This window comes from Punica granatum, chromosome 2 (genome assembly GCF_007655135.1).
Source record: "Punica granatum isolate Tunisia-2019 chromosome 2, ASM765513v2, whole genome shotgun sequence".
Classification (NCBI taxonomy): domain Eukaryota; kingdom Viridiplantae; phylum Streptophyta; class Magnoliopsida; order Myrtales; family Lythraceae; genus Punica; species Punica granatum.
In genome coordinates, this window is record NC_045128.1 from 38,249,827 (window position 1) to 38,262,884 (window position 13,058).

Genomic DNA, 13,058 nt, shown 5'->3' on the forward strand with positions numbered 1-13,058 from the left:
AAAATTTTTAAAAACATTATATATAGATCTGCAGACCGATCGTTATTTTTCTTGGATGTTAGAGCTTTTCTTTAGAAAATAAATTTTTAAATTTTTTAAAACATATTATCAACCGATGTTTTCTTGATTTTTCATTTTTTTACGAAAGTGAATTTTTAATTTTTTTAAAACATACCAATATAGGGATCCTTATTATTTTCTCGATTTTTGGTCTTTTCAAAAATGTGTGTTTATTTTCCTAGAGCTCGTCAAACAATTGATCCCTACCCACTTCCTTTGATTTTCATCGGCACAAGCAGAAGCTCTCTTGAATTCGAGACATAGCCTCCGCATCTTCCCTGCCCGCTCGAAGAACAATGCTCGTGCAATTTGCCCTATGCTGGAAAAGAGGGAAAATAACCATACTAAGCAAGTACATGGAAGGAGAAGTAAGGATCTAAATCCTCTACGCCGATGATCGAATTGGATCAAGAACATGTTCATTACAGTAGCCCAAAGAAACGGATGATCACAGCAGAAGTAATATGCAGAAAGAATATACTATGCTTCCTTCGGGAAATTTTGTACGACCCAATGATCTGATCAGTGGAGCAAAGATAGATCTTGACTCGAATCAGAACAACTAGGGAAGCACATTTTGCCCCGACTCGATGGATGTATTTTGAGTTTCTCCCTAAGCATCTTCTCCAGCTATCATTAACAAAAGAACTCTCAGGAGCCACTCTAGGCTGCTCCACAGTCGGGATTATTCTCGGCACTTGAACCGGGAGCACCATTTCACCAGAAGCTCGTCTATATCAGCATCCATTCGGGTCCCAACTCCTCCCCAGACTAGCATGTGGGCTAGGTCTCCCATTGTAGAACCCGTTACCTCATGCACGGCTTTGAACCCGAGTCTCGTGTAGAACCTCACCAGCTGGGAAAGACAAATACGCGCGGATGTCACTAACAATTTAAACTCGACCCCTTGTAAATTGGGGAGTAAGTTAAAAGCATCATAAGAAAAAGAGAACTCTACCATGAAATCTCCTGGCGGATTATTATAAGGAAACGCTTTATATGTTTCGATGGAGAACAGAACAACGTAGACGATGTCTGTAAACCGGAAAGGATCGAACTTCCGCTCTGATACCGTATTGCCAACTAATTAACCGTGCTAAATTTCATAAGACTACTCGCAAACTAACATATATCGACTGTTTAACAGTTTCTTAGACGTTCAAGTTTCGACATTTCGCAGCAATTAACAACTGAAAACCGGAATCACCGTTCTCGGATTCAAAAAGGGGCTACCTTGGAGTGGTAGAGATCCGAGTCGTTGATCGCGAGCAGCTCGGCCTTCCTGCACCCACAATCGAACCCATACCGTATCGCGACAGCTCCGATGAACACTCCAATCCCGAATATTGACTTCTCCATCCCCAGCGTCTCCCTCCTCAGCCTGATTGAGTCCAAGTGGAGGATCCTCCCTCCGGCCCAGACCCTAATCATACCCTCAAACCTCCCTAGCTCCCTTCCGGTCTCGGAGCCTCTAGCAGTGATCCTGAAGAAGGGTCCCAGTTTACTAAGCTGGAGGTCGAGTTTCTGAGCTCGCGAGGCGGCGAGGATGTCGTCCATGGTTGGTACTGAGATGGAACCGCCATTACTCTCGAGCTTGCTCGTCAGTTTCTGGTTCAGAAAAGGAGGATTCGGGGACATTGATATGATTGTCGAGGCCGCCATTGACGCCTTCTCACCTGTCTCGCACCTCACTCTCATGGCTGCCCGGAGCACCTCAGCCTCTCATCTCAAGCTTGTGGCAGGGGAGCCAGGAAGTGGACAAATTTCAAATATATGAAAACATCGGGGGAATAAGGAGATGGCGAGTAAAATTCAGGGCGTAAGTTGCAATAATACCGAATTATTCAGGCCCATCCATAGAAAAGCCCGAAAGCCTAACAATTTGCCGGATAGAAAAGTTGAGCAGCCTAAGCGGCAACCTTGCCGCCTTTTGTTACGTAATATTCGAATTCTCGTATTAAATCGCAAATTAATTTCAAGAAGGTTAAGCCTAAACCCTCCAAAATGATCAACCCTTTGAGGCCCCAAGAGTTCAAAAACAAAGAAGAGATTAATAAGTTTTTAATTTGTCCCATCTAGACCAACGCAAATTCAGTTTTGGTGAGAGCTGAGCCCGTGGGTGTGGCGGTTTGTGGTGGCCTGGCAGTGGAGATACGCAGCGATAGGCGGAGAGGGACCGAGGGGTGGCGGCCACCGATTTCTCATGGGCCGGCCGGTTGGGCTGACTTTCTAGACCTTGTTAATGTCTTTAGAGCCAGTCCATATCAGTTGTCTTCCAGTTTCGAGCGAGATTATTAAATTAAAATGTCCCAAATAAAAACTTATTGTGCTTGGAAAGAAAAAAAGCTTCAAGAAAAGAGAATTCATTCTCTATATACTCTTTAGTTGCCCCATTCTTGGTAGCGCATAATTTCATTGGAGTTGGTACGGTGCAGGGCTACGCGCGTTTCTCAATCCATATGTAATATTACAGAATCTGATTTATCGAAATCAAAAATTTTTTAAATATGACTTTAAGTTGTGAAAAACGGACTATGAAATGTTAATGGTGCGTTTGATTTTAGAGTTAAAGTAAGTTTGATTTTGATTTTGATTTTGATTGTGGAAAATGACAAATGAGATGAGATTATAAATTTGACTTGGGAAACGTGTATTTTTTGTTATATAGTGTATTGAGTTAAAATCAAAATTATGATTGTAAAATCAAATTTCCAAATCAAACGGGGCCTAAGAGTCGCCCATAACTTATTTTCTAGGAGGAATTATGGATGGCTGGGCATGTTGTGATCATATCCGTGCTAAATCCAATCACTTAGCATTTCAGATGAGTCAGATCTGAGCACCCTGTAACGGCTTAGACGTCTTTATCGAGACATGGGCAATCCTAAGTCCTGTTTGGATTCTCAAACACTTAATTTTAATTTAACTTTAACTTTAACTCAACACACTATAAAACAAAAACACACATTTTCCAAGTCAAAAATTTTAACTTTAACTTTAACTCAACACACTACATAATAAAAACACACGTTTCCAAAATCAAATTTATAATCACATCTCATTTGTCCTTTTTCATAATCAAAATCAAAGTTACTTTAACTCTGAATCCAAATGCCCCCTAGATTCTAATCCAAAAACTTGTATTGACCCTCGGCCCATGATCGAGTCTATGACAGACACTATATATTATCAATGAGTAATTGGAGACATCTGCAGGTTCACCAAATTGGTCATCAGGTCCAAAACCACTTGTGGGATGATGATGAATGAAAGGAAGAAAAGGGTAACCGTTTGGAGTTTCACATGAGCAAATGAAGATAAGAAGGGTCAGTGCAAGGATTAAGTTTTTAATTATCCCTCTTGCGCTTGGATTTCCAGGATCAGTCTAGGCCGGCTTCGCTTTCACATATGTCTAGTTCACTGTGCTGTTTATGCATTCCGTTTGTTCCTTGCTCACACGATGCGACATTCTACGTGCCTTGCTTCGCGTTATGGCTTTGCATCTTGATGTTCTCGTACCATTCGCATCCATGCGCACGAGGGCAGGTACTAAGGATCTCAGATCCCACGAGAGGGAAAAAAAGAAGAAGAAGAGAGAGAGAGTTAGACATGGACTTTAGATGCTGAAACTTACAAAGATTTTCTTGAGCCTAAAGCATCTTATATTGACTTCTCAAAAACAGAAGATAATATTCTTCCTTATAAGGAAGAAGCAATTATTATTTGTTTCGTTATCCCTTTTTGCAGAACATAATATTGCAAATACAAAAAACAAGTAATTACCACCTCTGCTGAGTCCAAAAAAAAAAAAGAACAGGAAGGTAATTACTAAAGAATATAGAGAATTGATATAAAACTCACTCACATAATTGTGCGGAGATTATTCTTATTTATAGATCATGATTACAACCAATATTAAAACATAATATTACATTATAATTAACATCCCATAAATATAAAAGATTCCCCATAATCCCCTAGATCATGTCAATCCCTATCCTTAATTCTCTCCAATAATTACTATCTTCCACCAATTTTTTTTAAAAAAAGAAAGAAAAACCCTTTTGTAATTTATTGGGACAAATTTCCCATTTTGAGGGTCATCTCTGTGGCAAAATTACCAAATTTTTAAAAGGGAACATAGTCAATAAATTAATTTACCATAGCTGTTTCTGGAGAGTCTTAGTTCTTCTTCTTCTTCTTTTATTTTTTTATTCTTTTGGTATTAGCTCTGTTCCAAATTATTTCTTAAAAAGAAATGTCAATCAAATATCTTCTGATCATTAGAAAAGGCGGTTAAAATATCCAGAAAAATTTCGTACGAGATTAAGAAGATAGTAATGAGTTGTATCTGCACATCAAATATAGCAGAAGTGGGATACCCTGTCCACGTTGCACCATGAAAGATTGCTGCAATGTATTTTTTTTTTCTTTCCTTGCTGACATGACAATGGAATATTACTGTAACTATTAGCAGACATGATAATGTGCATCGCTCTCAAAATAGTTTTTGGTAACTTCTAATTCGTAAAAAGCTGGACTAATAACAACATGACCATATATATATGTATCCCATTCTAAGTGAAGATCCTCAAATGGACTGTCTGATAAATCCACGCCATGATTTAAATCTCTTCTTCATATATATACCCCACACAAATTTTCAGTGGTCATCCTTCTTCTTCATCCCCTTCCTCTTATTGAGATTCTGCGTGATGAGGTTTGCAGAGAGAAACTTGGTTGCATATGCAGTGGTGCTGCTTGTCTTTGCAGCCTTCCTCACAGGTTTGCTTTGTCCTCTGGATTGCATCCGGAACAAAAAAAGACAAAAAAGATGTTTCGAATTATGGGTTTTCTTCTTCTTCTTCTTCTTCTTCTTCTTCTTCTTCTTCTGTATAAACCGAGATATGAAGTCGCTTCAGCAGATACAACTCGTATGAGTGTGTGATTAATTGCTAATGATGAAGATTATCATTGACATGTCACGCAATTAGAGTTTTGCTGACATGATTCTGTGACACGTTTAGTACTTCACTTCCAATATTTAGTATTTTTAATAATCGTGATTAGTACAAGTATTTCTTACTTCTATTTTCAATTTACGTGTTTAGTATTACGATTGAAGTATTTACTATTTAGTATAATCCATTACAAATAGCAAAAGTACTAAACACTTTAACTAAAATGCTAAATATTTGAACTAAAGTACTAAGCGTATCCCGATGACACATAGTCATATTAGAATTTCCCTATTATTAAGCAAACGAACCAAGAAAGACGGATTACAAGCAGGGGCTCTGCAATTCCTCTGCCAATAGGAAAATACATTATTCCATACTTCGTGCTAGAAATACGAAGCTATGCATGCGAAAATAAGATACTAAAGTAATGGAAAGGCAAAAGTAACTCGACTTTTTTTCTTCCGCAGGATTTGGAGCCGAAGCATTGTCTTATGATTATACGGCCACTACTGAGGTAAGTCTGCTTGGAAAAACACCGATAAGAAGCATTGATAGATTGTTTTGGCGACAAGAAATGATTATTTAATTATGTGATGTGTCAGTGCTTGCCTATCCCACACAAGCCTCAGTATAATGGAGGAATAATAAAGAACCCGGAGTTCAACGATGGCCTGAAGGGATGGTCCAAGTCTGGGAACCCGAAGCTCGAGCACAGACGCATCGAGGGCAATGAGTTCATTGTAGCACATACAAGGAATCAACCATATGACAGCGTGTCACAGAAGATCTACCTGCAGAAGGATAAGCTTTACCCTTTCTCTGGTATAGTTCCATCTTCCATCAATCTGCTATTGGTAACATACAATATCAGGAACTTGTCAAATGGCAAACGCGATTCTTGTAGAACAACTAATATGGATATAAACCACAAAAACCATATTGAACCAAAAATGTTTCACCGAAGAGCTGAACCAATTATACAGTTTTAGACTTATTGATATCTTGTTACCCATGCCTTGAGTCGCGGATATTCAATTTGTTTTGATAACTATGGTGCTAATACTGGCAAAGGGTCCTTGGAATTGTAGATACCTTATTAACAAATTTGAATGTCGAGATAAGATTTTCCCGGTTCTCTGCAGCTTGGATACAGGTTAGTGAGGGAAAGATCCCAGTACGAGCTGTTTTCAAGATGAGCACTGGCTTCAAGCATGCTGGTACCGTTATGGCCCAATCAAAGTGCTGGTCCATGATCAAGGGCGGCCTCACAGCAGATGAATCGGGCCCCGCGGAGCTTTACTTCGAGGTACTTCTCTGTGCTTGCTTGGTTCTCAGTGAAACTTTGATATGGCCGATATTACCGCAGCCTTCGTTTGGATTTTGTTTTTGGGTTAACACCTTTGTTTGGTTAAATTACTAAATAGTTGCTTGACAACTTTCAGGCCGAAAATGTTTCTGCTGCGATTTGGGTCGATAGCATCTCCCTGCAGCCGTTCACACAAGAAGAATGGAAGTCCCACCAACTGCAAAGCATCGAAAAAGTATGATAACCAATTCTCACGGGTGTTTGGTAATCGAAAACCCGGAAAAATATCCCAAACTAACGGAATTGTCAATATTGCAAGTTAGGCCTCTATAAGTTGTATGTACCAGTAAATTTTGAGTAGACTTCCCATACTCCATTGAATTGTGCAGACAAGGAAGACGAGGGTCAGAATCAGCGTGCTAGACAAGCAAAACAAGCCGATCCCTAACGCCAATATCACCATCAAGCAAAAGAAGCGGAGCTTCCCATTCGGTTGTGCCATCAACAAGAACATCCTCACAAATACGGCCTACCAAAACTGGTTCACGTCTAGGTTTGGAGTCACGGTATTCGAGAATGAGATGAAGTGGTACAGCACCGAGTACACCCAGGGCAAAGAGAACTATTCAGTCGCAGATGCTATGCTTCAGTTCACCGAACAGCATTCCATCTCTGTCCGGGGACACAATGTCCTGTGGGACGATCCAAGATACCAGCCAGGTTGGGTCCCTAAACTCCCAGCGGACCAACTCTCTCAGGCTGTTACTAGGAGGGTTAACTCTATCATGCGCCGCTACAAAGGCCGGGTTATCGGGTGGGACGTTGTGAACGAGAATTTGCACTTCTCATTATTTGAGAGCAAGCTCGGGCCGACAGCTTCCGCAGCTGTTTATGAGACTGCTAAGGCTATTGACGGGAGCACATCTCTGTTCTTGAATGAATACAACACCATTGAAGACAGCCGGGATAGTGCGTCTACCCCTGCTAAGTACATCCAAAAGATTAATGATATTCAAGCCTACAACAGAGACCATAAGAATCTAGCCATCGGGCTCGAGGGCCATTTCACCAGCCTTGACCTTGCTTACATGAGATCAGCCATTGACACGCTTGGATCCCTAGGACTGCCCATTTGGCTCACGGAAGTGGACGTCGGGGGCAGCTCACCAGCCCAGGTAATTACAACCTACCGATCAACCCACACACGAAAAGAAAATTAAATTTAAAAAGACTGGCCCCGTTACTGTTATATGCTGAACAGGATTGTGGATGGATTGTTTTGCAAGCAGGCAGATATGTTGGAGCAATTACTGAGGGAGGCGCATTCTCATCCCAAGGTCAATGGGATCGTGATATGGTCGGCGTGGAAGCCTCAGGGATGTTACAGGATGTGCCTGACTGATAACAACTTCAAAAACTTGCCCACGGGGAACGTCGTGGACAAACTGCTGAAGGAATGGGGTGCAGCACCGTTGTCAGGCACGACTGACTCGGAAGGCTTCGTCGAGGCCTCCCTCTTTCGTGGAAAGTACCAGGTGAAAATCAATCATCCTGGAATAGAAAATCTGTCTCGTACCGAAAGCTTTGAGGTTGCTCCAGTTGAGGAGTCTCGAGAGAGATTGGTTCTGAGCATTTTGGTCTGAGTTGTTCAAGTTTTAGTTCCGATCAAGTCACTGTTGATACTGCTCTAAGTTAGAGAAATAATTCAATCCAATTGGATACCTTCATTCGTTACTTCCTGGTTCATTCGAATTGCTACATGGTCGATATGGCAGAAACCTATACCATGCCAATTTGTCCGTTGGTACAGAAAATAATTATAAGTAACATGAAACACGTTTGAGATTATTTAAATGAAAACAATCCGAATGATACGCTCTAATTTTTAATGTACCTAACTCCAACTCTGCTGACACCTGCACCTTCAATAATCACGTTTTTCCATGGGCCATCAACAGGCAACAGAGAGACAATAATGATTATTAGCAGACGGACACCGGAAAAAAATGAAACCGTATCCCGAACATCTGCTATCAGAGTCCCCGAGCTGCTAAGAAGCATGACACGGCGGCCACAATGATGGTGACGACGACAGAGCTCACGTCGTCGAAGATGTTCGAAAACCTCAGCTCCTGCAAGTCCCACAGTGTCGTGATGAATAGTCGTAGCCCATTGAAAATTCCCGGCAAAATGGCCATATAGTTGTATGTGCCTGTAATTTGTATAAACTATGTCTGCCGGCACAAGAGAGAAGAACACGTTTCGCTGGGATTAATACAGGTACAACTAGTTAAACAAGGCGGAGAAAGGGCAGCTGCCAAGAACCTTAGCAGTAGAGGGTCCTAACTCGGGTTTGTTCAACGTGAACGGTGCAGCATCGCGGGAGAGAGCAATGCGACTAGTGCTTATATTAGAAGAGAGAAATGGGATGGCTGTGAAGGTAAGGTGTAAATATGGGAGAGTTGGGATGAGAGAGTGATGGAATGCTGATCAAGTGATGAAGAAGAAGGAAACAGAGCTGGCAGCTGAATTAAGGAGCAAGAGGTTGGAGGAGGGGTTGGCGTGTTCATGGAGGATGAGTATATGTGCGGTGCAGTTAAGTGTAAAGAGATGAAAGTGAAGTAGGCTTCCACGATGCTTCCTCCTCTTGTCAATACAATAGGTGATCTTCTGTGGGCCCCCCCACCTACCTTCTGCAAATTTTGTCATGGCTCCCATCTCCTCAGGCTGGGTACCATGAATAGTCCAATGTCACTCCTCGAGCTTTTGTCAATTACTCAACCAGCTGATGGAAAGATATACGCATAGAGGAGGATGTAATTAATAAACTGGTTATTGATTTCGTAACATAAATATTCAAATACTGATAACGTGAAATGCTTGCATATATCTTCTAGTTTGGCAATATTGTCCAACCAGATCACTCATTGCCCTCATCGCACATGCCCAACGGCACTCACTGAAAGAGGATACCGAGTTTGGTCATCCTCGAGGAGTCCTGACAAATGTCTTATAACCGGACCTCAGAGAAGAAGGAAAAGGGGACGAGAGGGAGACTCATGCAGTAGGATCTAATGAGAAATCCCGATAAAGATACACTGGGTTCTACCTCCACGAATATCGACTTGGGCTTAATAGAGGCCGTCGTAGCTACTTGACGGCTGCATGTCCAATGTTGATCCGAGGGTAATAGATGATCAACCAATCAATTAAGAACATGTCAAATTAAATAACTTTTCCTTTTTAATTAAAAGATGGTGTATCGCAGTGGTACACACAAGGTTTCAGGTTTGATATTAGGGTGTGTTTATTTTAACGTAATTAAATAAATGTTTAAGAGTTAGTTACAAGTTGATTATAAGAGAAAATGAATATAATAAAGAGAGAAAAATGAAAGGTAAGGAAAATTATTTAACCATTAATAAAAAAACTATTTCATAAAATAAGTAAAAGATTTTGACTTAAGTATTTAATTTTTAAATAACTAATTTATCAAACACCATCATAATTAATTAGCCATGTCCCTTTATTAGTTATTAGAATTTGTATTTTATTATATTAGGTCCACATTTCCGTTGAAACACTTTTTTTGTTTCGATGTAATTAAAGAATGGGGAGCTAAGTAAGAAATCTAAAAGCTGAGGCCCCATTTTGCTAATTGACCAGAGGCCAAAAGATAAATGATTAATAAAATTCCTCGGAGACCTCAATTTGACTATTTTCACTTTGACCACTCGGAGACAAAAGGCCTGAGGAAGAATGTCAATCAGTAACAAAGCGACAAACCGACAAGAGTCTCGCAGGAGCACTCTCTTTTTCGCTTGGCAGGGAAGTGGGAAACGAGGTTTCTCCCGTAAAAGGCACTCTTTTTTGGTCGGCGATTACCGTGAACACCCAGAACAAAGCATCTGGGCCGGAGAGTAACTCAAACACGAGCATCCATGGTGTAACGACGAGGTAAGAAAGAGATATGCAGCCCTTGCCGTGAGCTCTACTTTTCTGGGTGGTTTCTTATTTGGCATGAGCTTTCTTGCGGTGATTTTTTTGGGAAATCCCTTCGCTGTCGCGATTCTTTCCTGTCTGCCGAGATGAGAGGTTTTCAGAAGTTTGCTATTTTTCCGTTCATCTGAAGTTTTGGGGAAAAAAAAAATATTTTTCTTGTTGGGGAATATTTTTGGTTACCCTTTAGTAAAGAGCTTCTGAATATGCTAGGTTCTGCTTGAAGGTTCGTCCTTTCATCAGTTGTGTTGGGTGAAATTTGTGGTCTCATACTGTCTGCTGGGAATTGTTTCTAGTCGTCAGTCCCGATCTCGCTTGAGTGCTGCCTGGGTATGATAAATGACGTGGAAGTGTTCTTTTTTGTGCTTAGAGGTGCTTGTGTAGTTAAATTTGTCTTTGGTGGGATAAAAGCTGGCTCATTGGGAGGATGACTGTTCAGAATCAATAGAGAAAGCCTTCTGACATAATGTGGAAACCCTAAATCCTTGTCTGATGATATGTTGGATCATTGCCATTTTCATGTATATTTCAACTAACCTGTTATACCATTCTTTCTTTACTAGGCGTTTAAATGTCGGTGAAAAATCATGTTGAAAACATGGATCAGCTGAGTTCAAGGCAATGATTACTGCTCTATGTTATGGTAAGACTTTCTCTAGATAAAACATACTTGCTGTCATCTGCATGAAATGATTGTTGTGCTTTCTTTCATTTCACTTGTTTTAGTTGATCAATTTACTAGCGAATGTGTTAAAGAACACATCAACCCTGACCTACAACCCGGAGCGCACCCCCCACCCCCAACCCCCCACCACCAACAAAAAAAAAAAAAAAAGAAAGAAAAAGGAAAGGGGAAAGAAGAAGAAGAAGAAGAAGAAGAAGATAAATAGGTCAGTAATAAAAAACAAAGATTTGGGCGCCCTGAGTCTGGAACTTGGGAATTTTTGGGCCTAGTTTAAAACCACCTGAACAAGTATCTGAATAAAGAGCATTTATTTTATCCTCTCTCTCTCTCTCTCTCTCTCTCTCTCTCTCTACTGTAATATACTTGCCTCTTGTTTCCGATGGTAATTCCTACTAGATGGCTTTCTTGTCTGTATCAGTTCTTGTTTGGGTTGGGATATGTTATGATATGGAACTGATATGAAAACATGGACAAGTAATAAGTTGTGACAGTTGAGCTTTTTCCTGTTGTTTGCAATTGAGTTTTGGGAAGGCAAAATCAATGTAGCTCTTTTATCAGTCCTCAGCGTCATTTACATTTCTCTCAGTAAAACGCTTCTTCAAGCTACAAATTATATTGAGAAATTTTTTTTTATCATGGCTGATTGGACTTGCTTATTTCAGCCAAAAAAAAACACAAAAGGACTTACATTTTTACATAATATTCAATTGGGGAAAAGAAACAAAACAAGACAGTCACACGGGGCATTCCGAGAATCGAACTCGGGACCTCTCGCACCCAAAGCGAGAATCATACCACTAGACCAAATGCCCATGCGCTGAAACTCATCAGGATGTACATAAAGTATACTTGTCCATGTATGAGTAGGACTCATGTAGTTTGGCACTGAAAATCATGGATTTATGGAATGCTCGAGGGAAACTGTTAAGTGCTTATTGCTATTTGAGGTATTCAAGAAAAGCTTAGGGTATGTTTGCTTACGGTGAACATCTACATTTGTTTTCAACTCTCCTGTCTAATGGAAAATGAGGTTTAACAGGTTGTGTTGTTGGCAAAAGCAAATATGTTTCCAGTTCACTTTCAGAGCATAAATGGATAATCAATTGGAAAGTTTGCAGTGGAGAGTCATCTCAGACCAAGCTTTTCAGATATACCCAGAAAACTATAAAATGCAACGTGCTTTGCTAATTGAGAGTTATGCATTAAGCTGTGCAAGTGTGTTACTGATTTCATATCTTCAGCAATTTCAAATTCATCTCAGTCTTATCAATTAATTCGTTGAATTTTTGGGAAAAAATGCAACATATATATTCAGATTGACAAATGACTTCTACTTAATTTGGTAACATGTGAAATTTCTCACACAGAGATTTTCATGCCTATTGGATGGGTTAGAGCTGCTCAGCACTTTAAAAAATATCCTTTTCAATATGGAAGACAAAAAGCTGAAGGGACCATCTTCGTGGCTCCTAAAAGGCCACTTCCTGAAACTCTAGCAACCCTGAACACGCCTTTATTCTGTTTTTCTTAGGTTGAAATATGGTGATCGTATGAAGGAGATCAAATCCCATATCAATGTTTTAGTGTTGATTTTGCTCTGCAAAGTTATTTGTCATCAGTTTGTGCTTGTTTCCTTGCATGGCTTTCTACCTTCTCTTCAAGATCACAATCATTCAGCCATAGATAAATATAGGTTTTTACATTAATATGAAGAATCATATATATCCAAAAACAAATAGCACAGCTGCTAACTTGACTGACAATTGAAATCCATGTCGCATTACTGCTCAGGTGGAAAAAAGAAAACAACGAAGAAAGGTTGGGGGCATTCCGAGAATCGAACTCGGGACCTCTCGCACCCAAAGCGAGAATCATACCACTAGACCAAATGCCCAGGTGATGGTCTCATCTTGATCTCCATCATTTTGAGCAAATGCCTAGGTGATGACCTCATTTTGATCTCCATTATTTTCTCTGACCATACATTTATTCAGTTTCAGCGTTATTAAAAGTGCTTGCCTCGGCGCTTAGGCACATCAGGCGAGGC

At 40.3% G+C, this 13,058-nt stretch overlaps 2 protein-coding genes, 2 long non-coding RNA genes and 2 other non-coding genes across 9 annotated transcripts in view; 2 read left to right on the forward strand and 4 right to left on the reverse strand.

Annotated features, from left to right (window-relative positions):
* Nucleotides 1-419: 419 nt before the first annotated feature.
* On the reverse strand, nt 420-1,819 carry LOC116194462. Its single transcript, XM_031523272.1, has 2 exons — nt 1,294-1,819; nt 420-916 (listed from the first exon to the last, which is right to left on the reverse strand). Exons 1-2 carry the CDS (start codon nt 1,756-1,758, stop codon nt 746-748), a joined length of 636 nt encoding a protein of 211 aa, XP_031379132.1. The 5' UTR covers nt 1,759-1,819; the 3' UTR covers nt 420-745.
* Nucleotides 1,820-4,775: 2,956 nt separating this feature from the next.
* On the forward strand, nt 4,776-7,970 carry LOC116193967 (endo-1,4-beta-xylanase 5-like). The gene is made up of 7 exons (XM_031522705.1): nt 4,776-4,845; nt 5,489-5,535; nt 5,624-5,843; nt 6,164-6,327; nt 6,464-6,562; nt 6,717-7,502; nt 7,617-7,970. The coding sequence occupies exons 1-7, from the start codon at nt 4,776-4,778 to the stop codon at nt 7,968-7,970; spliced, it is 1,740 nt and encodes a 579-aa protein (XP_031378565.1).
* Nucleotides 7,971-8,019: 49 nt separating this feature from the next.
* On the reverse strand, nt 8,020-8,912 carry LOC116194863. The gene is made up of 2 exons (XR_004154542.1): nt 8,653-8,912; nt 8,020-8,561 (listed from the first exon to the last, which is right to left on the reverse strand). It is a non-coding gene; the product is annotated as an uncharacterized LOC116194863 (long non-coding RNA).
* Nucleotides 8,913-10,089: 1,177 nt separating this feature from the next.
* Nucleotides 10,090-13,058, forward strand: part of LOC116193467 — a 7,767-nt gene continuing 4,798 nt past the window's right edge. For 2 of the 4 annotated variants that reach the window (XR_004154314.1, XR_004154317.1), the window contains exons 1-3: nt 10,090-10,284; nt 10,890-10,969; nt 12,803-12,907. This is a non-coding gene — a long non-coding RNA (uncharacterized LOC116193467). The remainder of the gene's footprint in view (nt 10,285-10,889; nt 10,970-12,802; nt 12,908-13,058) is intronic. The other 2 variants (XR_004154316.1, XR_004154315.1) reach the window with 1 other exon arrangement.
* On the reverse strand, nt 11,752-11,823 carry TRNAP-UGG. Its single transcript has one exon. It is a non-coding gene; the product is annotated as a tRNA-Pro (tRNA).
* On the reverse strand, nt 12,834-12,905 carry TRNAP-UGG. Its single transcript has one exon. It is a non-coding gene; the product is annotated as a tRNA-Pro (tRNA).